Source organism: Corvus hawaiiensis, chromosome 7 (genome assembly GCF_020740725.1).
Source record: "Corvus hawaiiensis isolate bCorHaw1 chromosome 7, bCorHaw1.pri.cur, whole genome shotgun sequence".
In the NCBI taxonomy this organism is placed as follows: Eukaryota; Metazoa; Chordata; class Aves; order Passeriformes; family Corvidae; genus Corvus; species Corvus hawaiiensis.
Genome location: NC_063219.1, coordinates 3,502,142 through 3,529,606, shown reverse-complemented (window position 1 = coordinate 3,529,606; position 27,465 = coordinate 3,502,142). Strand labels below are relative to the sequence as shown.

Genomic DNA, 27,465 nt, shown 5'->3' with positions numbered 1-27,465 from the left:
AAACTGGACGGATTGTTTTAAGATGTGACCAAACAAGCTGTGAATCCTCTTACTCATTCATCTGACTTTTATTTTTTTTCCTCTTTCCTTGTGGTATTCCGTTTGGTTGGTTACATGCTAAACAGCTTTGCTGTCTCCACTGTGTTGACCTTTTGGTAATTTTACTTGTTTGTTTGGGGAGGGGAAAAGTTATGCAGATATAAATCTCTGATTTAACTCGTCTGTGAGGAATCATTTTTCCTCCTTTTGCTCACAGGCTGAAGGCACATTATGCATCCTATGAACCGGTGCTGAAGGAGCTGTCAGAAAAATACCAGAATACACTGACACAGAAAATGTTAACCAGTTTGGAGAGAGACAAAGCAATGGGGCAGGTAAAACTGTGGTGAACTTGCACAGCTGTAAGGAGTGCTTCTGGTTTTTGCTTTGGTAACTACATAGGACATTTCTGGTGAAGCAAGTCACTTATGCAGTAGCCTGAAGCAGAATATTTTGTGAGTTTTGTGATTAGGTGAATTAGCAGTGAAACTTGGTGCCACATAGTAATAGTTGTCAGCATGTAGTGCTCAGTGCTGCTCTACAGGAGTCAGCAATGTGCAGACCCTGGTACACCTTCAGTGCCAACAGCTTAAGGAAGGGTAGGATATTCACACAGATTTCCCATGCTTCCATCTATGCCTTTGGAAATTGCTTATTTTAACTTCCTTTATTACTGTTTATTGTTATATTTTTTTCCTAAAGATATCCAGGAATGACCTGCTAGTTTAGAAAAAAATACATGAAGAGATCAGAGACAGTTTTATGTCTTGAGTGGAATATTTGAATAGTATCTTTACTCCTCTAATCTTACGTGATGTATACAAGATATTCTGCCCCTTTGGCAGAAAGCAGTATGAGCACAGGTAGGAGGGATGATAGACAGAAAATTACCTTGCATGTGTTTAAGAAAAGAAGCAGGAAAACAAAAAGAAAAAACCCTACCCAAATGCATTTCAGCAGTAGCATCAATTATATGTGGGTAAAACGAAAGGAATTTACCGTGCTCACACTGTCTTCTGACAGTCTTCATCTCTCATTTCCTCCTTTCCTCTGCCTCCAGTTTTTCTCAGGTCACCTCAGGGCTTACTTATAAAACACTGAGGATTATATGTTTGAAATTTCAATAAGGAAAACAAAATGCCCTACAGAAAATGGGAGTTTACTGCCCATATGGAGTTATGCTGAATCAGGAGTACAAAACATGGAGCAGTTCCAATGCTGTGAAATTTCAGGGACATATATATATATATATATATATATATATGTAGGACCTCTGCAGTTATGAACTGTACTCATTCCAGAGCAATGAGTTTTTTGTAATGCATAACATCATTATTTTGTGACATTTTGTTATGACAAAGCTGTAAGTCATATTGTGCCATTAAATTCAAGATCACTGCAGTGACAGCAGTTGCTAAAAGTTGCTGGTGTAGTCAGAACCCTAGTATTCTGTATGTCTGCATTGTTTTAACAGAGTTGTAGAAGTGTTTTGAGAGATTCTGGGTGGCTTGCCTTTTATTGCATTGTTGCTCTAGGTCTTTCCAAAATCTTGAATTAGGAGTTACGTTCATAACTTAGAGACAATAATCAAAAGTAAAAAAATTATAGATGGAATTTATGAAGTACACCAGCATGAATGCTGCATGTTGTGAACAGACACTTCAAAAGTAATGTTTTCATGTTGCTTCCTCTTGTTCTTTCCTCTTTTTAAAATTAGGTTACAGGTTTGCAGGCTGCATTAGAAAGTTTAGAGTTCGGATATACTAAGCAGATTCCTGAGACAAAAGGTAAAATATTCCCATCACCGGGCTCAGACTGGTTATGTATTTTTTTTGTTGTTGTGATGCATCTCAAAATGTGGTGTAACAGTAAATCAAAAATACTTGCACTGTGTTTTATCAGCTGACCTGGTGTCTGAGCAGCAGTTTTATCATTTGAATATTTTATTCTGAAGTGTATTCACTGAGGAGAGTGAGACTGCTGCAGGCAATATGGAATATGTGAGTAACTTGGAATAGAAATCTATTTTGTGACTGATTTTGTTACTGTATCTGCTGATACTCCCCTTTTTGTGTGTGTGCATGTGTTCTTTCTCTGCTCACCCTTCAGAAAGCATGCATTGTGGTCTGCAAACATTTTGAAAATACTGGTATTATGAAATCCAGACTTTCATTTTTACAGAAGATTGCTAAGATGATATAATAGCTGCTGGAATAGTATCTGTATGGTACCACACTACTTCCCTGTGTAATTTTTGCATTATTTTTTCTGTCAGGAAAACCCTAGCACCTCTGCTTTCTTAAGTAAGTGAAGCTCATGCTATCACATTCTCTGAGAGCATCAATTCCATAATAATTTTGAACCTATTTTTCAATTGCAGCTACATTTGACAGTAAGATAAGTTTCATAGGAACCAGGTTTGTTAAATTCTCTTGAAAGTGAGATGGTGCAAAAGGGAAATGGTGAGCTTCATCCTCTGACAACAGAGTATCCACATGTGAAGGGCATGTTGCACCTGCCTTGGTCATGAGCAGGACTCCCATCAGAGATAACTGTTTATTTGAAATCAGAGAATCCTACAAATATTATACAACTTCTAGGTGAAGAATTTGTTCCAATTATGGCAATTTCAATATCTGTTTGTTTTGTGGTTTTGGGGTTCTTTTGTTGTTTGGTTTTTTTTAGCGTGTTAAAGCCTAAATCTCCTTTGGCACTGGTAACATACCCCAGGTAAAAAGCCACTGAGCTACTCCAGCCTTTGACAATCAAGCTTCATTAGTTCCCACGTTCATGGCATTTTTTCCATTGTGTAAAGTTCCTCTAGAAAACAAGTCTGAGAAAAAGAACAGTAGCCACATAAATGTATTTGTTTTTTTTTTTTTTTTTGTGTTTGTGGTTGAGTGAAGAGGCTAGGAAGCATTGCCTTCCTTTCCTATTAAGATACACTCTGGTTTAAGGATATGTAGTGTGGGATCTTCCCTGTGCTCGTGTTTTACAGTGCGGATGCCCCATCTGTCTCCTTTTCATATTAAACATACTTTCCTTTGTAGTTTGATTCTAAAAACCATTCTCTGGCTGTTCAGTCTTGTTTATTCTCCAGATATCTTGAGAGCACTTTGTAATACCAAGAAGTGACAAGCAAGGGAGCCATTTGATAAATAATTATATAAAAAACCCCTTGTCAGTCTCTCCGACACAAATTAAGCTCATCAGCCACCCACATGCTTCTACAAGTCTTAATTTGCTTCATACCTTGGGTATCATAAATTAATCAGTATTTCAATTCATTTTGTTTCAGTGCTTTGTCCTCTAATGCTACATAATTTTTATTGCCCTCTGTAGGGCATACTCATGTCTCAGTGGGTACTACTGTATCTTTTTAAAATATCTTCTGCTGCCTCTTGAAAGGTGATCATATTCTGTTCCCTCTCGATTTCTCATTCCTGAGAGTATGAGTACAACCCTGAGAAACAAGCAGTGCATGGATACCGGAGAAATGTTTGCTTCATTATTCTCAAAATTCATATTTTTAGTTTGGAAGGAACCAGTGCTGTTGGAGTTGGAAATCTGGGCTATAGGGAGACTGCCAGTTGCACTTCTCAGTCTTCTGGGCTGACTTCTGTGCATTGGGATTTTTGAGTTAGAGGACAGCGCACAGCCAGAGTGGCAAGTGATCCTTGGCCAAGCTGAGCTGCCTCTCCTGGCCAGGTGTCTGCTTTCACTGCAGTGCAGAGCCTGAAGGAAGGAGAAGGGCTCTACCCAGCAGCAGGGCATTGCCCTTCACTGCTCCTGAGGCTGCATTTGTCCCACAGCCTGACTTGACCGTGGAACACCTGGAATGCTGGCTTGGATAGAGGGCACTGAGAGTGGCTTTTAATTAGTTTTGGATTTGCTGAACTGTGAGGTTCTGCACATCCACTTCAAGAAAGTGGGAGGGGAACTTTTTACAAGGGCATGTAGCGACAGGACAAGGGGGAATGGCTTCAAGCTGAGAGAGAGAAAGTTTAAATTAGACACCAGGAGGAAATTCTTCCCTGTGAGGGTGCTGAGGCCCTGGCACAGGGTGCCCAGAGAAGCTGTGGCTGCCCCATCTCTGGAAGTGTCCAAGGCCAGGTTGGACGGGCCTTGGAGCAAGCTGGGATAGTGGAAGGTGTCCCTGTTCATGGCAGGGGGTGGAACTGGATGAACTTTAAGGCCTTGCAACCCAAACCATTCGGTGATTGTGGGTTTGGTTTTAGTTTGGGGTTGCTTTTTTTTGAGTCATAGAGTGCACAATAAAGAACAAAGGGGAACTTCTTAGTATTCACCATGAGTTTGCATTGTAAATTTGTATCTGGCAGCCAGGTAGAAAAAACTAACAGTACTTAATGTTAATTTTAGGGCAACTATTCTGGACTTTATTACTCAGGCATTTGATGTAGGAGCTTTCAGCCTGCTGCATTTCAAACAATTGAAGATAGCATCCAGAATACAGAGCGTGTAATTTATTTACTAGCAGTTTTTTGCTGTCTCACTGTCAGGCTGCTGTTCAGCTTTGTACAGAAATCCTTCAGGAGAAGAGCTTCTAATAATTTTTAAGACACCTAAAGAAACCTAAGTTTTTATTTCCTAATTCTTGCCTTGCTTGTTTTAAATTGATATGAAGGACATGTAAAAAATTTGTTTGAGAACTAATTAGCAATTATTGTTAGGACTTGGTCATACTGTGGGCTGGTTCTCTCTCTCTGATGCCCACTCAGAAATAATCTCTGAAAAAATACTGTGTTTTGAGTTCAGATGGCTTTTTAAAAAGTAATGGATTTTTTTTTTTTAAGGAGATTACATGAAAAACTGGTTGTGTTTTTAATCTGGTCCTTCCTGATATGGTAGCAAGATCATACATAGAGGAACCTAATTATCAAAGAGAGAGCTGATATTTTATTTAGGGTATTGGTGTATATTAACAATGCTTGCACTCTTCCTTACGGATCAAAACACAGTGTTAGTGGTGCTCTGAAAAAAGACCCCTTTTGCCTGCAGGAATTAAGCAGTGTTGATTGTGGCTTGCTTATAAACCTAAGTGAACAGTGCTATAGCAGCTGGCTCTAAACATGTTATAAAACTGCTCCTTGCTCAGTACTCTTCTTGTATTTTCTAAAAACAACAGCTACTTATTTATTACCCAATTATATTCAAAAGTTGAACTTAATGAGTTTCTTTACTCATGGTTGAATTAACTCATTGCTAAGACTGTTAACTGTGCTTTTCCTTTCCTTGATCTGATGCGACTGCAGTTAGAAGGTCATGCAGAAAGAAATTTAAAATGCACCAGTTGAAGTACTTGAGCCTGGTTGTGCCCATTCCATGTGCAATGCAGTCAGAATGGAAAATCTTTAAACCTAAGCTATTGGCATCTCAGTGCAACAGTTCTTTGGAACTCGTTCTTTCCTTTTTTAATAGCTGTTGACTTAAAGCTCAGGAACTGTCCTAACACTGTTGCTTAACAGGTATGTGTATCTCAAAAGGACCAACAAACCAAATGCTCTGTGAGCAACATGCTAGTAGATAGCAGTTACTGAGTGAGTAGAAGGTATTAGGCATATAAACCAATTTTGCTGCTTGCTGTTCCTCAGAGAAAGTTGTTATTCAGGATATCTGTGACAGTAGCTTCAATTTTTAAAATGGTGAGTATTTTTAATCCAGGCACAGTTCTTTCCACCAGTTCCAGTTGTACTCAGATTGGGTATGCAGGAAGGTTTTGTGTTTGCTTGATCTGACTTTTTTTGTCTCAAGAGTAGAGGGAGTATTTGGGGTTTTTTCCCTGCTTTAAGTCATCAGGTTTGCATTTTGGTGTAAAGGTCTTAATAAAACCATTTTATAAGAGCAATCATTTAGCAGTGAGTAATGTGAAGTACATTTGTTTCAGTCTGGATTTTAGCTGTATAATGTGTTTTTTCAATCAGATTTTTTTTCAAAGAACTGGAGGGATGTAAGTGCCCAAATCCTGTTGGAAATCAGTATTACTTTGTTTTTCGTGCAGACCCATGTACATCCAACAGAGCACTGCAACAAGATACAGGGATCACAAAGGACTGTGTTTGGATTTGTGTAAGCTGCCAGTGCAAAGGCTGTCAGAGAGCAGTGTCCTTTCTGCCAGGTCATGGCAGATGCATTGTGCTATAGTCCATGTGTGCTGTACTTCTTCTCCTATTCCTTTCAACCTTTGATGATCTAAAGCTGTGTTACCTGCTTAGGATTTCTTTGCTGAGTTACCTATTTATCAGTAATTCCTTGTTTGAAAGGTGGGTTGGCAGAAAGTGCAGGGAAACAAAAGGATTGTGGGCTGCAAATCAGAATATTGCATTGGTGGTGGATAGTGGATAGGATGGAGTGAGCTGATGTTTCCTCTGGCTCTGAGGGATGGGAAGGAATGCATCCATTTCCCTGTGACTCTCCCTGTACTGCAAGACTATTGCATTTTTGGGGCCAAGTCTAGGGTACCCTTTAGATAAGATGAAATTATTTGTGGAGCAGAGATACATGTAGCCCTGGAATACTTTTTATGGATGGCACAGTAACCTGAATATCTTTTTAATTAAAGTGGTGTTTCTTTGAGAATTTCACATGTCTGGCTAATGTTAGGTAAGGAGATAGCTTCCAGAAGAGTAAATAAAAAGTGTTCTGATGGTATTTTTGTTGGTTTTATTTTAAAGTAGGCCATGATTGTACAAGGAAGAAAGGGTTCGAAGGTCCCACCCAGAAAGCTCTTCGGGAAGCCAGGCAGCAAAAGTTCCTTGTTGTTGCAAGCTCTTCATGTGATCCAGCCAAAGATGCGGAGAAAAAGGGCAAGAGAGATCTAAAGGTAAAGTGCTCTTTCCAGCTGTACAGTATCAATCCTCTTTATACTAAGCTGTGGTGACAGACACCTGTCCAATGCGATTAAAAGACGTCCTGCTTAGTTGAAGTAAATAGGACAGGTAGGTAACAAGATTTTTATTTTTAATACGAGTTTCTATTGCAATTAAATTTTCAGGGAATTACAGGAACTCTGATTAATTGAAGCTAGCAGTCTACTTTTTGAGAATCCAGTGTAATCACCTAGCAGAGGAGGAGCACTGGCTGTAATTGCTTCTTGCTCTGCTGTGTTTCTTTTGTAACTTGAGAAATCCTGATCTGTTCCATAATGCTTACAAACTTTCCCAGCCTTTCAGACTGTTCTGGCTGGGTCTAAGAGGGAAAACATCTGCAAGACTAAGGGGAAAAAACCTGGTAATTTTGTAATAGTCAGAGCTTCTAAACCTGAGTATACCAGAGGTGTGTTACTGCTTCAGTTTGGAGGTTGTGCAAAATCAAAATTAATTCCTGAGTATTTTTTTTAATTATGGAAAAGAATGTTTACTTTATTCCAATTATTTTATTTACTGAGGTTGCATTTTGGGACTACATAACAATGCTTTTTATTTTTCCAAATCAGAGTAAACATTGTAATATATAAAATTTCATAAGCTCCTAAAACTGTTACACTGGTCTATTTTTGTTTGAGAACTACAGTTAGAGTTTAAACTGTGTTTTTTGAGAAGGAAAAAAGCTTTACTTGATGATGATATAGTCAAAAGTGGCTTCAGTCTTTCTTCTCCCTGTCCCCACAATAATATGTCCATGTTAATTAACTTTTTATAGGTTTCTGCCTGGCTTTGCAAGAGCATTTCTTCTGTTTGACTTTGGCAGTTCACCTCTCCACAGACAAACATAGCATTTTAGTTCTGTTTTCATTCTTTTTTCTGCTCCTGAGCCCTCTATATCTATATCTAATCTATATCTATACCTGTCTGTATCTCTTCTATTGCTTACTGAAACATTTCTCACCATATATAGCAAATACTTCTCCTTACTGTCCTCACACCTCTTAGTACCTGAGGCGCGTGCCAGTCGGTCCAGCTCCACTTTGCCTGTTTTTCATCCAGTGGTTAAAAACTTCCATGCTAGACTCTCACAGGTATCTCCTCTCTTCATTTTGACTTGTGAACAGATAGAATTTCATAATCCAAGAAGCAATCATTTTTGTGTTTCTGTTTCTACTGAAGTCATCAGAATTTTTATGGAAAACTTCAATAGAGTTATGCTTCACCCCCCAGAATATAAACTCTGCGCAGTTAGTGTGCCTGTCTGGCTCCTGTTCTTTGAAATTCATGAGCACAGTTAGTTGACTGGTTCTGGCGAGCATCTGTGTTTCTACAGATCTTATGTTTCCCAAATGAGTCCTACCAGAGGCCCTGATGTCTTTACTTAATCAATTAATTAGAAAACTGAATTAGTTCCAGAAATAAGGCATCAGAAGATATGAGTGTGTTTGAATGTACTAGAATTTTCCATGGCTAAGCAATAATCTAAAACTTTAGGTGTGAGATTAGTTCCATTGTTGGAAGAGATGCTATACTTCTTTTTCACTTCACATTTCCTGGATCTATTATTTTTAAATATTTCCTTTCCCCTGATAAAGGATTCCAACTTGGATAGTGCATGTGAATTACTGCTTAGGATGTTAGAAATAAAAGGCAGGGGGAATGATGAATGTGTAGAGTGCAAAGAGGTGAGTTAAAATTGTTTAAAACAGAAGGGGCAGAGCTCTGTCCTGTAGTGCACGCTTACTGAACTACAGCTCTAATCCAAAGTATTTAATGAAAATAGTGTGTTCTTATTCAAGTGTTTAGGTGTCTAAGTGTTTGTTTCCATCAAAAGGATGAGGTATAAATGAGGGCCTTGCCTTCTTCCTTAGGTCGATTTTTGTGATACTTGGAGTCAAGCTTGTGTGGTGTCTCATCTCCTCTGACCTATATCAAAAGATCTTTTAAGTTCTGCTGTGGGTTGTGTGACTTATATTCTTTCTTACAGTGATTCAGCATGAATGAACATCTACCGAAAAGTGTTCCATAAGTCGGTCTTGTTCTCCTTTACAATAACGAAAATAATACTTTAAATGTTTTATTGGGAATGGTAAAATTGATTTATACTTACTGAGATTATGATTCATTTAAATTCTCTTTATACCACAAAGGAAGTAGGAGTTAGAGCATGAATTTGGTCAGTTCCATGGAGTTCAGGTGAGGAATATATAGAAGAAATAAATGTAATTAAAATCTTGTATTTGCATGTGCATTTACAACAAAATAGAGAAAAAGAGAACGGAAGATACGGAAAATCTAGGTAAAATTCACTGTCTAGTATTGTCAAGCCTGTTTCAGCAAATGTAAATGAACAATTAAAGCTTACAAAAGTTCAGAGTGAACATATTATCCAATTCAAAAGTTCAGGCATTTGGATTATATCCCATTCAGTAAAAAGCCTCTATATTGTCATGAGATTGTATCCTTGAGATAAAATTATAAATGTTTGTATTAACTGTGCTGTTACATAGCAGTGAACTATGGAGATGGAAATGATTTAACATCTCTTCTGTGTCTGGTAGCTAAATAGTGATCTAACAAATGCCTGTGGTTTTAAGTAGATGCAAATATGATTCATAGCTGAGCTAGAACATTTACTTCAAGGACAGACATATATTGTGTTATTGCAATATCCTGTAAAAGCTGACACCTAATTTAAAACACAGGGTTCCTTTGATGTGAAGTTTATCACTGAAACAGTGAGTGAGAAAGCAACTGGATTTTTGTTCTAAGAGAATGCATTATCCTGATCTTACAATCTTTGTTATGAGACTCAAATTGTAGTAACAGGCAATTAGTCTAAACTATTTACATATCTGGCCCTTAATAAGCCAGTATCAATAGCATAAATAGTCTTAGATTAAGAATGTGCATAGAGTACTACTTTAAACATTTAAATTAATTAAAATGCACTCACAGGTCATTAAAATTGTAGAGAACCTTTGATAATGTGAATTTCATTATGCTCTTGAAAACTTTCCTATTTTTATTCTCTCGGGTTCCTTTCAGAATACATTCTATGTTTGATTGCTTTTATAAGTTATTAGCAGGACAATTGCAGCTTCTTTATGTTCACTAAATTAGATTTCTACATATATTACAACCCAATTTAATTTTCTGCAGTTTTACTTGGTGTAAAACTTTATCTAAAGGTGTGTTGGACATTTCTGGAGTTGAGGAATTATCTGTTTCTGTGGAGCAGATTTTGCAATTATGGCCATTGTGTATATTAAAAATAGAGAAGTAAAATCCAGTGATCATACAGATATGGCTTTTGTAATTAATAAGACTTTGGGTTGAAGTATCACATGGGTACATGTATTACACTGAGGTTTCTCCTCAGTTCTATGGAAAAAAGAGTACAAAATTTACAAGAACTGCTGTTTCTGTGCTTTCAAGCAGAAGGGAAGATGAGACCAAGTGATTACTTAATCAGATTATTGAGTTTGAATATAAATTATCACAGGTGTATTGGGGACAGAATTGGAAAGATGGCCCCAAAGTAGTTAGGAGGGGTCGTAAATGAAACAGACAATCACTTTGTGTTTCTAATAATGTGGGTAAGAAAGCACTGATTGGATATTCAGAAGAGAGTGGGTGACTGACAGATAATACTGGGAATGCTTATTTCTACAGTCCTTCCCTGGGACAATAAAACTCCAGACACTGAGCTAAGAAAATTAATACAAGTTACCCAAATATAAGACTGCAGCCTAGAGAAAGGAAAATACAATGTCTGTGTTTCAAATGAGATAAAAAGTATAGGCTAAGAAATCACAGACTAGACAGTATAACTTACATTCCTAAGGAAGATGGCAGTGTATAACTGAAATTTTACTTGATATCTGCAAGAAACCAGGGAAAGAAGTAACTGGGAAAATGGATTTGCAAGGAAAAATATTTCAATCCAGTCTGTATTGCATCCATGGAAGGATAAGAGGTACCATGGATAAGATACAAGTGCACTTAGATTTTAAAAAGGCTTTGGATACTGTCTCACAGATTAATTCCTGTGAACAACTGTGGAAATTTGGCCTGACATAATTTTTTCTAAATTAATGGAAAATAGAGTAGGAGCATGCAGATATACTGAAGAGGCTTTTTTGCAGTGATGTATTGTCCTTAATGATCTGGAAAATGGAACAGAAAATAAGCTGACAGAACTTGCAGACCAAGTGGCCTGGGTTTGGTGGGGCTGGAACAGCAAGTGCAGCTGAGGACAGGAGTGGAATTCCAAACCTGACCTACTGGAGAATTGATCTAAAAAAATAACAGACAATGTAAGAAGAGGTACAAAACTCTACCTTTAAAAAATGATCCAATGAACAAATAGAGGTCAAAAAGATTAGAAAGAGTTGATCATTGGCTTTTAATTCTTTTAATTAGACTAGGCTCTAGGGTATGTTGTGTAAAACAAGCTAAACATGAGTTGAAAACCACATAATATTGTGGAATAGCTGAACACTGTGCTGCAGTGTAAACCAGGAATATGGCCTGGACCATGTGGAATATTCCTCTTGCTAATTTCAGATGGCATGTGGCTTTGGCTGCGGTTTTGTGTGCAGTCTGATCACAGCTCTTCAGGAGACAGGTGGAGCATCTACACCAGAGCAGTAAGAATGATTAGAAGTCTATGAAACTGTCAAAGAAAAGGTGAAAAGTGAAATTGGGTAGTCTACAGAAAGGAGCCCTAAGGGGAGACAGCATGCATCCTTAAAATAGAAAAGAATTCTGTTAAAAAAACCCAGAAATAAAACCAAAAGCAAATCCCAAATTACAAAACAACTTCTTGGAACAAGTAGTAATAAAGTAGAAATTCAATAAGAATCATTGAGAGTACAGTGGGTGTTAAGCAGCAAAGAAAATGTATATCCTTAGAATATGATGCTTCTTTCCTTTTACTTACAGAATTAATGTTCTGTGACTCCAATGTTAAGAGTATGATCCAAGATTAACTGTGTGTAATCTAAAATGTGTCCTTTAGTTGGTTTTGATGGAATTTAATTTAAAAGAATTACATTTTTTGTTAGGCAATTCTGTATTTTTTTAAAAACACTTTTGCTATGGACTTGGAAATGGTAAAAAGAAAAAGCTGCTTTTTAGGTGAAATTCATGTTTTTTTTAAAAACTTGTCTATTATATTCTGTAATGTAATAGATAATGTGATGATGGCTTTAGTTTTAGGATTTTCTCAAACATGTTTAAAGATTTCAGGCCTACATGAAGGAAATGAGAAAATGCTTAAGAATGTTAGCTACAAATAAAGCTGTAGAGGAAATATTCATACAGTTGCAAGACCAGATTATAAAAGACAACTTATTATATAATTGTCCATCTACCTTTGCAGCTTTGTTAAATCGAGACATGCAACACCTTGCATTTTTAGTAGTAGATTGATTCTTAAAGCCATTGGTACTTCATAAAATTACCTCACAGAGCATCCAGAGGGTTTTCTTTATGCTACAGAGCAAGGCTTATTTTGAGTCAATGCATGCTGCCAAGAAAAATAAAGCAACAGGCTCCCAAGACTGAGAACCAATACAGAAAGCTGTTGGGAAGTAAGATGCATTTGATCCTAATTCTAATTGTACATAGGCTTTGCATGTTCATCTATTTCTTTCTGTATTTGAGTGTCAATAATGACAGATTTTAGAGTAACAGGCTGTCTTCAGTGAGACCATGAATCTCACTCGTGCTATAGTCACTTGCAAAAACTGCTGATAATGAAATTACTGGTTTTTATATGCAAATGCTTTGATTTCCTGGAAGAGGGATGTACTGAAACTGTATTGAATTGAAGAAAAAACCTTTTGAGTTCTCTTTGCAGAGAAGATGTAACAGATATACAAGAAATGATATAAAGGCTTTAAAATGTTTGGCTTTCTTAACTTTTACAAATAGCTGTTGCTGTCTTCCTCGGGACAGACAAATGGAGAGAGTTAGGAATTGTGTTGTGCATGAGGGTTTCCTTTATCCCTTAGAGTTCCTGCAGCGCTTACCCTCGTTCATGTTGGGCTGGAGGATAGGATTTGACTTTGCCTGAGTTAAGAGAGAACTTTCCAGGAGCACCAGAGGCTCCCTGCAAAACACCCACAGCAGGAGGTGGGATGGTGCTTGCACAGCTGTTTGTCACGTCAGCAGTGTTGGCCTTTGAGACCATGATTGAGCAATTTCATTAACTCGCGACTAACACTTTGTTTTCCCCTTCATTAAAGTGTCAAGACCTTAACATTTCTCTTGGAAACCATTTGGGAGTTGTGGGGGGAAGAGGAGGAGAATGGTTTAGTTGTGCTTGTTTGTTCGGTAACAGATGTTCGGTGCTTACAGCCCCCGAAGGGAACTCTGCCAATACAACGTCTCTAACTGTGCAATTCCAATGCTCTTTGGAATGTTAAACTTCTGCCAAGATCTCCATTCCTTTCAAGGAAGGAGAGGCACTAACTAGCAATAGAATGCACTACACAAGACATGAGTAGTGAACGTTGGGTACCTCAGTTACAGTGTTACTGGTGCAAACTTCTTTTCACTTGAAAAATGTCAGTGGTTTTTAAGAAGGGCTTTTTCTTGTGTGAGAGGAAAAAGTTCCACAGAAGTCTATTTCCAATTATAATTCCTCTATTTTTTTTCAAGGTCTGTTTCATAATGAAAAATTTATGATGCGAGAATTGGGAAGATTTTTGTAATAATTTAGGAATGCTGTATACTGAGTTTTAGTTTTCAATACAACAAATCAGTGATCTGCTTGTTGGTTTTGGGTATTGATAAGACACATAGAAGTGTTACTTGTAATTGATACACAACTTCAACTCACAATATTCAGAATGGTAATTGTATTTGAACTGGGTAAATAATCACCACTATTTTTAAAGGAGTATTCTTCCAGAAGTATTTGCAGTCTACAGTTTGGTGGTTAACCTTAGCTTGGTGTTCAGGGATGTGGCTAAAAAGGTAATATATGAACTACTGCTTGATATGCTTACACAAAAAAAGTAGATTAAATAAGGCCAAACTTAATACTAATTGGGTTTTTTGTTTTGTTTTTTTCCATTTTAATGTAGTTCAGCTAAAGTTATTCATGGATAAAACTAGATCTCTTTCAAATTAGTGAAATGTGATTGAAATATGAAATAAGTGCTTAGACCCCTGAAATCTGGAGGGAGAGGCTCAGGTGCTGACTGTGGTATTTATATTTTAAATTAACTATTCTGGAGTAAGTTATGGATTTTGGTGTTTCAATATTTTTTTCCAATATTTAAACAAAGCCTTTGCATATGTCAACATCACTTTAAGGAAAATGAAATTCAACATTAGCGTTTAGTTTTCATGGTAACAAATCTCTAACATACCCTAAGAGCTCTGGCACTGCTCACAGTGTTCAGGGTTGTTTGTCTTGTATATTCAAACAGCACTTCTGGGAGTAGAAAGTAAAATCTTAATTGTTTCTGTTTGAATACAATGAAATGAAATAAAATACTAAGTCCTTTACTCCAAACAATTTATGAATTAATAATCAGAGCATTTCCTCCAGAAAATGTGACACTGTTTCATTGGAGTGTCACATACCATGAGGATGATGTTAATGGGTCACAGGTCTTTCTGTAATTGGATTTCCAGTTTGAATCTAGGCCTGACAGGTTTGATCATGATTAAAACTAGTTGTTGTGTAATCATGGATTAGTTGATCTTACCTGCTCTTACATGCAGTAAGCAAAGTGCAATCTCTGTCAGCAGGGAGGCTGAGGTTGGGCAGGTTTCTGCTGGAACCCAGCCTGGAATGTCTGTACAGGTGAGGTTTTACACCAGAAGAACAGAAATAATTCATGTGATGCTCAGACAATGAAGGCAACTCAATTTGTTTCCACTACATGCAACCACTTTGTAAAGCACAACTGCTAAACAATTTTGTGGACACATTAGGAATCTTTTCATAGTGCAGTTGAATATCTTACTGTGGAGTTTGGCCGTGATCTCCGAGGTTGGTTTTGGGGGCTGAAAACAGAATGAGTCAAGTATTTTCACAACTCATGTAAAAGAGTGCTTTTTTTCCTGTTTCCTTTCCAAAGTCCTCTCTCCTCCCTAGCAGCTCCCCTTCTCTTTCCTACCTCTGCTCCCCTAGCAGCTCCCCTTCTCTTTCCTACCTCTGCTCTCTTTGTAAATTCTCTAAATCCTTTCAGCTAAGGTGCTGAATTACAAAATTTGAACACATGAGTTTGAAAGCCTAGTTATAGAATTCTGTTACTCAGAACAAAGGCCAGACCATGCTGAAGTGACAGCAGAGCACCAGATACTCAGTGGACAGTTTCAGTTTGCATTTCTTTTGTATGTTTTACACCACAGTTCTCTATTTATTGTTTCCAAGTTTTTACTGTGTATATATAGTTCAGATAATGTGCTATATACCTTAAATTAACCAAAGCAGATCAGCCAATCAGACATTCATAATTTACTAGAAATCTGAAGCCGTTTCTATTTTTGCAGGAATGCTTCACTCGTGGTAGAGAAAAAACCTTCCCCATGTTTCTGTAGCACCTGCGAAGAAATTGTTCTCTTGAAGCAGTTCAGCAAAAACTGAGATTTGCTGTGATGTAAATCTCTGAAAAGTTCATTCCCACAAAAAAAAAAAAGAGATAAGAAAAAAATCACTATGCAAAATCACAGTTCATAGTATTTTAAAAATATTTAGTCATTAAAAAAATTTAGTTTACCAGTGGTACTTGTTAATGTGAAAATATCAACACTGTATTTCCACACTTCTGGTGCGTAATAATTACAATTTTTTAAACAGTCTGTTTAGATTACTTAACTCTTGTAGGTAATGTAGGAACAATGCATGTAGTTGTGACATGTCTTAGTCTGGAAAGGATGTTAGCAATAGTAGAGGAATTGGCAGGCCTCCTTCACACTTGGTGTAGAAATTGTTCTGTGCTATAAGATGTACATGCCCTGGCTTGAATGCAGCAGATAAATAATCAAGGAGCAGCACACAGCCATGGTAATGTAATACTTAGAGAGAATACCCCAATTATATGTTTTGACATAGGTCACAGGGTTGGTTAATGGGAAGATATTGTCCTTGGTTTTTCAATAATGCAAATGAGAAAAATAGTAATTAAGATAGAGATGAAATAGGAGGTATCTTTACTTTTAAAAATTATCCTTTGAGAGAGGAATCCTCATTCTGAGTATATTTTACCTGGATTTTTTGATGTACGGTCAGTTGTTGAGCGATTGGTTTTGTCCAAACAATAGTAATTGGAAAGAGATACTCTCTTGAGCTCAGGCTAGAAGGCTTTGGTGGCTGTTTATTCTACTGCTCCTGTTCTGTTGTTGTCTAAACTTCCCCTGCTCTGATCCTGCCCCTCCAGGTTCTGTTCTGTTTTGCAAACTCATAGTTCATGACCAATTCCTGCCTGCCACCAAAGCTTTGAAGAACAGTGTGTGCAGGCTTGCTTTGATCTCAGAAATCCACCCAGGCTAAAATAATTTGGGAAATAACAATGAAGAGAAGCTGACAGGGCTTTGTTGGCATAATAGTTTATTTATTGAGTTTTGTTCTGTTTTAGTGGAAGACAGCGTATTATGTACTAATTAAGTATCTTATTACACAGTTTATAAAAAGAATGAGAGGGGGAAGGCTGACAATATTTGGAGCACATTAAAGGATAATTGGAGAGGTCCTGTGTCTTGTTTGATACTTGATTTGTTGTTTTTAAAAACACAGCCACACAAGCTAATACACTCACATACATTGTTAACCTTGGTGCTAAGTTAGCTGATTTTTGGTCTGGGAGTCATAGCAAGGAGCTCTTTCCAAGCTGTGTAGTTTATTTCCATTTTTGTCAGGATACACACTGAGTAAGCTTCCAGCCACCATCTGGTAATGCGTGTGAGTAGAGAGCCTCAGTAGCAGTAAAAGAGGCTGGCTGTGCCAAGGCTGTGACTGGGAGCTTAGTCAGAACATGCCAACACCTGTGCAGGGGACTGTTCTTATCAGCTGTGTCAGCTACTCTGCAAGGCTTCAGACTGGCTCATGTTTTATACCTTTTGAGGTGGTCCTTTTCTGTTTCTTTGTAATAAAAAGTTTGGGTTTTTAAATAATTTATAAACATCAGGAAAGCTTTTAAAATAGAGATTTGGAGCCATCAGTGTTGTTCCTGGCATTACAAATCCTGGATTTTTACTTTTAAAGATATTTTTACTAATTGAATTGATTCATTGTGAATTTCCTGTCAGAAGTAAATTACTACAACAAAGGTAATGAGAAGAAACAAGAAAAGGGTAACCTTTTTGTCCCTCTTTGCAGCCAAATGTATTTGAACATCACTTTAGTATGTCATTGGATTGTTCCAGTCATGGCGCAGCTGAGATTTGATTTTATTAGTGATGTCTTTCTGGTGAGTCAGTATCAACTCTAATTTGGCTATTATTTTTAGCTACACGCATTTGTGCCTGTGAGAGGTTGATGTACTTGTAGTCTGCATTGGCTTCTTACAGCTGTGCACCCAATTCCTGAAGGCCATTTACCAAGGGGTTTTAACCTTTCAGGTTTTTTTTCCTCAAAATAGGTCCATACATTTAGCAGTGATTAGTATTTCAAGCTCTGCAAAGGTGTCCAGGTTCCCTGTCATTGAAGTTAGTAGGAATAGGTCATGGAATCACTGAGTGGTTTGAGTTGGAAGGGACATTAGATGCCTAAATGCTTTTGAGAATTTAAGGTTTATATGATGAGATTGGGCTGATATGATGTCTGATAAATTTTCTAAGCGTAAATAGCAAGCTTCTGTTTAGAGTCAGCCATCCTTACATACTGTTGCACTGTAAAGGTTAATTTTCTCTGATAATTAGTATCATAATAATCAGTTAAACAGATCTGATGTCTTGTTGCCAATGACAAGGTTCCAATTTCCTGTCCCTATTTTCTTTTCTCCCTTCCCCTTTCATTCTTTGCAGAGGAGAATCCATTTTTCTGGTGGTACTTGTTTTCTTCTGGGATGATGAGGTGGGTAGGATGGCCATGGGTTCAAATCCATCTTCAGTGCCGGGGCAGCTGGATCTGCATTAGCATGTGTGAGACACAGGATCTGCTGGCTCTTAGATCAGTATGTTCCATGAAATCTTTTCCCGTTCACTCCAGAGTAGATGACAATTTCTGGGAGAAATTTTGAGTTTGTGAGGATTCTTACAGAATCCTCACAGCCTTTCTACATCTGAGACAGAATGCTGCTGGAATTGTAGAGGACTTTCAGTGTAAGACTTGGTACCAGGGAAAGAACTAGAAGAATTTTAGTGTTGATAGTCTTTCTGGTTGGTGTGTTAGTAACTGAATGTAGAATAGGTATTTTTGTAAGAGGTTTCTTAATTTTAAAATGTGTTTTATTTTGAATGTTTTTGTTCTGAGTAAATAAAATAGTTTTAAGGAGCTATTGGTCAGAATATAATCCTGAGAGAATGGTCAGAGATGCCATAATCCCTTTTTCAAAATTAATTACCCAGTATATATTAAAGGTAAGTTTTTTTCCACTCCTGAAAAGGGGTGTTTGCCTTTAATTGTGGGAATAATAGAAATTGAGAGGAATGATGTCTGATGTGTTTGGGAGCATTAGTTTATGTAGTTGAACTGAAGTCATGAATGCGCCCTCTGTTTTCTTCCATAGCACAAAAAAAATAGGGTCTTCAATATCTAAGAAATTGCCAGTGTAATTCCAGTAAATTCTCAGCCTGGTCTGGAGGCAGAGTATTACTGAATTTTTCATCAGTTAGGAACTGGAAGTTGGAGACTTTATTAGGATTTCCTTCAGGGCAAGTACAAAGGGAGTGGTGCAGTTTATGGCTTAAACAGGACAGGCCTTGTATCTGATGTGCAGTAATAGCTGTGATCATGTAGGAAAGTAATTGTTTAAAAGCAACTTTAAATACTTTTAGTAACTGCAGTTCCTTTGAGTAGAAAATGTGATGATGATTTTCCAGTTTTACTCTTGCCAAATACTGCCTTCAGTACCTGCACAGGGGAGGCAGAAGCACAGGAACAACAAATGAGGTGTTGATGTGACAGCTGAGGGTAGAAATGAAAGATAAAAGAAGGAACTGCAGGTGAGGCAGACCACTTTGAAATGCATGTTAGTGGGAGTGGGACTGAAAATGGGAAAGGTGGCAGTGCAGGTTGGTCTCTTTGTGCATAACTGGAATATTTATGTTCCACAGAATTTTGCATGTAGCATATAAGTACCTAGGAATGCATGGAAGCTGGAAAGGAAGTCAGAGTGAAAGTTTGGCAAGAACATCGCAGGTGACTGTGAACTGCAAGTAAAGAAAGCATGAGGCAATGATACAGATTATAGATGATAAATAAAGGGAGAGAAGATGATGATTTAGCATTTTAGAGGACAGAAAATAGAGGGGAAAAAAGGCAAGTTAATTTGTGTGTGGAAAGGGGTAGTGGAATTTGTGTGTTGTGAAATCAATGAAGAATGATAGGATTTCTCATACAGGGAGAACGTTGACAAGGGAAATGTAATTTGCTTACTCCTGTCCACTTGGGTTTGCTCTAAAGAGAAATGTGTTAATGTGGCTTGTTATCCTAAAGCTTTTACTAAAGTCACAGAGAAGGGTGCCAAGAAGATGAGGTAGGAGCTGGACATTTACTAAAATAGGTTATTTCATGCAGTACAAGTTGGAGTGAAATTCAGATTTAGAATTAATTACATTTCTGTGTGTGTTATTGCAGTGGATAAGGGAGAGTCCTCCCTGCTCAGGCACATTCAAAGGGCACTTAGCCATAATTGTATGGGCAGGGAATCAGGGATCAAGGGAGGATTTGAGCCTCTGTAGGTTCTCAAGAATTGGGAAGGCTAAAGAAAAAGCCTTTGCTAGAGGAGTAGATGGAGGAAACAAAAGTAATAATTTAAGATACAAGGATAGTTAAAATAAATTGAAAGGGTGCTTTCCTAAAAAGGTGGGAGACATGCCCTGTTCTCACCATTTACTTGTTTGATTTTTCTTTCAACTGATTTTGTGTGCTGCTAGGCCCTGTGTGGCCTGCTGCAGAATTCCTTGGAGTGTTTGCTTCTAAGGCTGCTTCTTCCCACTAGCATCTCATTGCTCTTACCTCCAGATAGTCTTTAGTTTTCCTAAAACAATTTTTATCCAGAGTTATCTCTAGTAATGGCTCCAGTAATGAATTAGAACGGGTGGGTGTAGCCTGTGATCAGACAAATGGTCAATTTTTTTGGGTGTTGTTGGGCTATGTCCCTTTCTGTTGTAGACTTCTGGTGGTGTCTCTTCAAGCATCAGGCTCAAAACCGTGGTCAGTGAATGCTGTGGGGTTTTGCCCACTTGTGTCTCAGTCCTGACTGTCCAATCGCTCTGAGTCCACATAGAAATATCGATACATAGCAGTCTTAAAAATTAATAAAGCATGTTCTTCACACTCATCCTGTGCTGTAGCTACTGGTGAGTGAAATTTGACATCTCCAATAAAAGCTTTGTAGCTGTTATGGCAGTGGCCGAGTGCCTAAATTTAGAGTGAAATTGCAAGTTGTCTTGAGTCTGTCCATGGATGGACGGTTGGGGAGAATTGGTTTCAGAATTTCCCTCTGACTTGGCCAGAGAGGATGGAGCAGGGAACTGCTGTGTATGAACAGGTTTGGAGAGAGACCAAAAAAAAGACAAAATAGCCCCATCTGAGAATTGTGTGGGTTTGAGGGGCTAATGGTAATAAAAAAGCAATAAACCCCCTACTTATGTTCTTACTAAGGATATATGATTTTGAATACAGAAAAAGAACAGATCAGTTGGGTAAAAAAATGCTGTTTTTCAGAGTAAAACTCATTTTAGGGCCCCATGCCATCTGTCCTAACCCACATGAACAAATTGCTGTTCTATTGAGAGTACATGGACTAGGTTTCAAGAATTGAATAAAATCTTGTAGTTTCTGCTATCCCACTTGAAAGCTCAGTGTTTCAGTTTTGTAACTTGGGAGTCAGGTGGTGATGAACTTACTCTGTTTTTTTGTCTCCTGTTGTAAGAAATTGTCTCAGCGTGATTGTGCCAGGAATCTGTGGTTACTTTCAAGACTATATTTAAAAGTAAAACGTGACTCAAGAAATGGAGAAACAGAATAATAGAGAGAACTGAAAACTATATATAATTAGTACTAATATTAATGCAAATTATCCTATGATTGTGGAAGATACAGTTGTGGAATTGTACAAAATCAATGTAAATAATGTTACTAATATGTTCAAGTCTGACATGAAGCCTTAAATGGAGAATAATCATATGTATTCAGAGAGGGTTTTTTTGTATTATAAACTATTCAGCATTTTTATATGTGACTTGGAGGAAAAAAAGAATCTCAAAAATCTGATTTGTGTTTGATTTAGAGTTACTGATAAATTCATCAAGTGACACACTGGTGAGGTTTTATTCCATGAAGAGACCAGGAAAATAAGGAGGGGAAGTCTGGATCACTTGGTAAACGAAATAAAAGTAAAAATATACTTTTTTACTATTACTTTTAAGGTTCAGAGAGTCATAGAATAGTTTGGCTTTGAAGGGACCTTTAAAGGCCATTTAGTCCAACCCCCCTACAATGAGCAAGGTAATCTTTGACTGGAACAGGCTTAATTAGGGCATTCTTCATCATTGCCTGTGACAAAGGGGACAAAATGTACTCTTAATAGCAGTGTTTACTTAGCAGATAGAAGCAGAATAGAATTTAGTAGATGGAAATTGAATCTAAGGACATTCTGGGTTAGAAATAGAGTTGCTTTTTAATAGAGAATGTAGTTAGGCATTTCACAAATGCACTGGCAGTTACAGTCAATCCTTCAGTCTTGAAAAAACCGACAATTTCTAAATAATGGGTTTTTTTAAAGCTGTGTCTAGCTAAAGTAGAAATGTAATTCAAGGATGTGGAGAGGCCTGGGTTTTATGTGGTCCAGAAACAATTACAGAAATTTTGGGTCTAATTTCATAATCTGCCTTGCTGAATCTAGAGCAGACTGACTTCCTCACACCTTAAGGCACTTTTTAGCAGTTTCAGTTTCACTGCTGGCATGTTTGTGAAGTCAGCCTGGCAGTATCTCTTTCATATTCTGCTGTATCCACTTCCTGCAGTGCTGAAAATATTTATGGTGATTCAGTGATAGATCACCAGCCCTATCACTGTTTGATAAAGTACTTATTGCTTACAAGTCCAGCAATCAATTAATTAGCTCTTTATTATAAAGAATCAGTTTCTCTGCAGTATTGACAAGCTGAGAGCTTTGTACCTGCATGTCAGAGTACTCTTACAGCTTTGTTTTCATTATTTCTGATTATGTGGAGCTTGGGATAATGGTTACTGGCTGTCCTGAAACGGAGTCAGGATGATGAACTGCCAAGGGGGGGAACGTGGATGGCAACTGTAACGCATAATTGCAAATAAATCAATAACTAATGGCTGCTGAATGTGTTTACCAGTTCATTGTAGTGATGTATGGACCTCTGTAAACCCTGTGTGCCTTATAACAGTTATTGAGATGATTACAGCGGGTGCTTTGGCCCTGGCAGAAATTAAGTGTATCTAGGCTACTGAGAATGTACACACGGTTTCTGAGCTTTCTGACAGTGCCTGAGAAGCAGAATAGTAATTTGAGGAAAAATGAAACTTGTGTGTTAACATTTGGGAAGTTAATGAAAGAATGGCAAAATTTAGAACTTACTTGCACCTCTAGTATCTATGTTTGGATATTACTAGTGGTAGGGAGAGCCTTTGGGAGCAGACAGTTTTTTCTTGTTAGAAATGTAGGTGAGATCATGTCAAAAGAAATCATTACAAAAAAGAGTTCTCCCACAGTCTTTCATAGTACATATTTTAGGAGTAAAATCAAAATGAATGCAGATGAACTGTCCTCTGGAACATCTGTAGATGAATGGATAGTCTTGTATTGCTTGTACTGAAGTTTGCTTGGAGAAAATCAAGAAAGCATCTAGATTTTTTAGTTGTTTCTACAGAAGGATACTTCTGTGGTAGAGAAATTCATGTTAATCACTATGAAAATTTTAAAAAATATATATATAAAAAAAGACAATATCACAGCATATTTTGGAGTATGTCAGAAAACTGAAGTAGCTTGATGTCTGTCATTTAATCAGCATTGCCTCTAACGTGATGAATTGTGTGGCATATGCAGAATGTGCTGCTGTAGCTTAAAATATTGCTGACATTTAATTGCACCATAATCAAAATTTAAATCTACAAAATAAAATTATAATTGGAAGAGGTTTCTATATTTTATTGCACTGTTGTTTATTTTAACATTGATCATAAATGTAGTTGCTTTTCAAACATAAACCTTTTAAAGGAAGGGATAGGGAACGTCTTTGGGAATAGCATTTGGTTATTTGTGACTTAGAAAAAAGCCATGAAAATCGATTGCATGCCTCATATCATGATAATTTATTTCACCATGTTCCTAGATGTTCTTTTACTTCTCCTTGGGAAATGATCAAGCTGAGTTTTGTAACAGTGTTTGCAGTTGTTTGTGCAAGATTAAGTTATATACATAGCTGTGTGTACATCTCTGTTGTATGAACATATTGTTTAATTATCTGTGAGACATACTATACTGTTTTGAAAAACAAACAGGAACATGTGCTGTTGTTATGATGTGGTGATGAGATGATGACAAGAATCAGGGCAACACATTGGAAATTACTACCACTAAAATAATACTGAATTTATTCTTTCACATGTGATAAACTTATATTCATAATTGCTGTTAATGGTAACCAGAAGTGGATATGTAAAATCTGGGCATATCAGTACCAGTATAGACTTTGTATCTTAGAGTTGTAATAATTTTAAATTAAGAAATTAATTTCAATTGCACATATTAAGCTCAATTCCCACTGTGAGGGAGTAGTAAATTAAAAGTTGGATGATCATTATATCACTTTCTTGAGACTGTAGCTGAACTTAGCACTCAGAATTAATGTACATTCGTGTTCTGGAATAATTTGCTGTGACTCTTCATTCACCTTGTCTCTGCAGAGACTGTTGGTCATGCAATTTGCTGTGACAGAGAAGAGTAATTAAAATAAGGAGTTAAAATACTGATGGTGATGATGTAGCTGGGATGGTAGAAGTGTTGGAAGAAGGCTGCATGGGGTATTTCTGCACAGCGTAGATATCCTTATGAACACAGAACAGGTCCTCAAGGAAAGTGGGAGATTTTTCAAGGGTTGTTCCTTCTCTGGAGAAATTATCTATTCATATTTATAAAGCTTAAGGCTTTGTCTTCCACTCACTGTGGGTGCAGAGCATCTTAAACCTACTCCTTGTTCTATGGTCAGTCTTGAGCAAGGCTCAAGGAGCTGTTTTGTGTTTCTCTGGTCACAGAGTCCCAGAATGGTTTGGGTTGGAAGGGATCTTAAAGCTCATCTCATTCCAGCCCCTGCCATGGGTAGGGACACCTTCCACTACCCCAGGTTGCCCCAAGACCCATCCAGCCTGGCCTTGGACACTTCCAGGCTTGTCCTGTGACTCCCAAGCTCTCAGTCCTCTGGGCAGCCGTGCAGCTCACTGGGCAGCTGCGTCCAGTGCGCAGATGATGTTCCAGTCCCCACACTGGAGTGTCATGTTCATCCTTTACAGCATCAGCCACAGCTGTGTTGCTTTAAACTGAGAAATGTGATTTACTTGGGCAATTGCGAGGAAGTGTTAAAAGTTTTAGCAGAAGCTAAAACACTGCAGTAGTTTTATTTCTGTAGTGTTGGGCAGTATGCTTGGCATAGAGTAAGTTTTTTCATTTTATACTGTTACTTTCTGAAATAGTGGTGATAAAGTCAAACAAGCCCTAGTGCTGTAAACTGGAAGAAAGCTGTTGCATTTCAGTGATGAATCTTTCTATAATTGTTATCTTCCTCTTACTTTTTCAAACCTCTCTGATTATTAATCATATCTGGCTAATCAAATCTGGTTTTAACAGCTGCAGTAAAAGAAACAAAACTAGTGAAGTGCAGCAGCTTTAAGTTTATCCTTTTGATAGTAGGAAATAATTGCAGTGTATTTATCCCTGAGTGCTAATGAGAGCTCTTGTCCAAAAGTGATTAAGTGTCTGTGGCGCAGTTAGATATTGAGTAGTAGAGCTTTCTAGTTTTTTATTACATAGGCAATGGCTTGACTTGATGTGGGAGAGCCTTAAAACTGACATTGTCAGGAGCAATTTCAAGTGCAAATTTACTGTTAGCACCAGTTCACAAACTGTCTGAGGAGCTACACTAGCCCTGAATTTGAAGACAGAACAGTTTTACCATTGCTTTTTTAATTAATCGGGCTTTTACTACCTATTACATATTATCTTCATGTTTATTTTATTAAAAAAAAGAAAAATTGTCAGGGTTATAAACTGAATAAGGAGGAGTTATGTGGCCACAACCTTTGTAGCTGAGTTTTATGGATTTTTATTAGCAAGCCAAGCAAGATGGAGCAGGCAATAAAAGTTTTACTACGCTCTCCTGCTATTGCTTTCAACTTCCTTTCCTTACATTTCAGATGTTTATAGAATAATTGTGGTCATGATTAACATAGTAAAATAATGTGCAAATGTGTTGTATTATGGTTACTATAGACACTGGAGCATTTTGAAATTGAGTTGTTTCAGTATTAATTGTGCAACAGTGCCTACTGACTGTTTCACTGATGCATTATGCCCAGTGAGTGCACTAAATACCTTCATTTCTTTCATACTCTGCTAGAAAAGGATACCCTGTCCCTTCAACTGCAGAAAATACGAAAACAAAGTAAAATCATGCTCAGCTACTATATTAGATGTCAATTTTCTGTCACTCTTGCAGCAAAACTTTTAATATTAATTTAATACTTTCTTGCTTAGCATTTGGTTCCTTCTGAAGCCACCTACCTCTAGTGCCTCAAAGGTGAGCTACTCAGAGAACACACTGTCAGGATTTTCTTGAGGAAAGAGGTAAACAGGAACAGATTTGACTCTTTCTTAATTTACTTTGAAACGTTAAATAATTTTAAGTATAGTCAACAAAAAGTAAAATGGGGTTTGAAAATCTCATACTACAGTTTGCTGCTTAAGTGTTTTTGCTTATTTGATACACTTTATTTCTGGTAGTCTGAGGAGCAAGATTCATTCATTGTCAGCAATTACAGCCAAGAGTATTTTCATTCTTATTTATATGTGTGTGTTTTAGGAATGCCTTGTTTATTTTCACTTTTTGAATGTATGGATTCTTAGTAATCCTTAAGTGGTTTTGAAAGTTGGGACAAAAACTGAGTGTAAAACTCAAGCCCTGTTGTGAAAACGATGTATTTCATAAGTAGTTTCTGAGTACACCCACTGATTTCCGTGGGACTGCTTTGATATTTAAAAACTAAAATATGGAAATTTTAATATATCAAAACATGTTTAAAATGAAAATAGACAAAACATGTTCTCCATAATGTAAGTGTATCAGATTTTTCAGGAAGAATAAGCAAACAATTACTAACATTCTCTGTAACTTTGAATAAAAAGAGAATTTCAGTGGTATGTCAGTACAGCTATCAGTGATTAGTGCAGTACTCTTTCTAACTACAGAAAAAGAGACAATGCTGATTCTTGGGTGAGAATTGAGAATAGAATATTTCCTTGAAAATATTTAGTGATACAAGTTAGGCTGTCTTCCTGAGTCTTGGACATAGACAGTAGCTGTACCCTAAGAGGAATTAAATTTTCATTACTTCCCATTTCTGAATAAATGTCTAGTATTTGCTTTTTAAATTGAATGTATGGATACACCAGCACCTGTGACTGGGCTCCTTGTGCATGTCTGAACTGCAGTTGTAGAATGACCTTGACAGCTTTCAGATTGGAGCTGCTGATGATAATGGTCATTAATTTTTGCAAAAAGAAAAGGTTGCTCCTTCTCCTCCCTCACTGGAAGACTTTGAATCACTATTTTGTTGTCTGATGGGCTTTGCCTCACTGAAGATTGCACTCTTTTCTTTCGGAATTAAAGTAGCAAGGTTTGAGCTTGTTCATGGTTATGGAGTGAAGCTGCTGCTTCAATTGACTTCAGTTTTTAACATCTTGAGTAAGGAGAAACTTAACACTAGCTGTAATAATGATATAGACAAGGCCAAGCTGTGATTTAGACAAACTGATTTGGATGTTTTCTATTAAACTCTACTACATTTTTCTCAGCTGTGAGATGATTTAGATCAGTTCCACTTATCTATTCATTGCCTTCTGTATGTTTTGACAAATGAGTCTCTTGTGTCTTTCTCGAGGAAAAAGAAAGCTGTAGACTTGCTCTGAAGAGCCCTGCTGTTGGAATAGAAAAGGCAGTCTTACTGGAAAAATTCAGGACAGGACAGAAACCTGGTATTTCTAATAGCTTTAAGGGTAAATTTTCTTAATTTCTTGACAGTTTGCATCAAGACAAGGGTTTTTTATCCTATAAGGGAAAATTGAGGAATGGTTTGAGACTGAGAGGATAGGAGTTCAGTTTA

The 27,465-nt window shown here is 37.3% G+C and overlaps 1 protein-coding gene across 3 annotated transcripts in view; it reads left to right on the top strand.

Annotated features, from left to right (window-relative positions):
* Positions 1-27,465, top strand: part of SPAG16 (sperm associated antigen 16) — a 359,782-nt gene that overhangs the window by 19,429 nt on the left and 312,888 nt on the right. For all 3 annotated transcript variants that reach the window (XM_048309624.1, XM_048309623.1, XM_048309625.1), the window contains 3 exons: positions 257-374; positions 1,757-1,826; positions 6,732-6,880. In XM_048309624.1, coding sequence (XP_048165581.1) covers positions 257-374; positions 1,757-1,826; positions 6,732-6,880 — 337 coding nt within the window. The remainder of the gene's footprint in view (positions 1-256; positions 375-1,756; positions 1,827-6,731; positions 6,881-27,465) is intronic.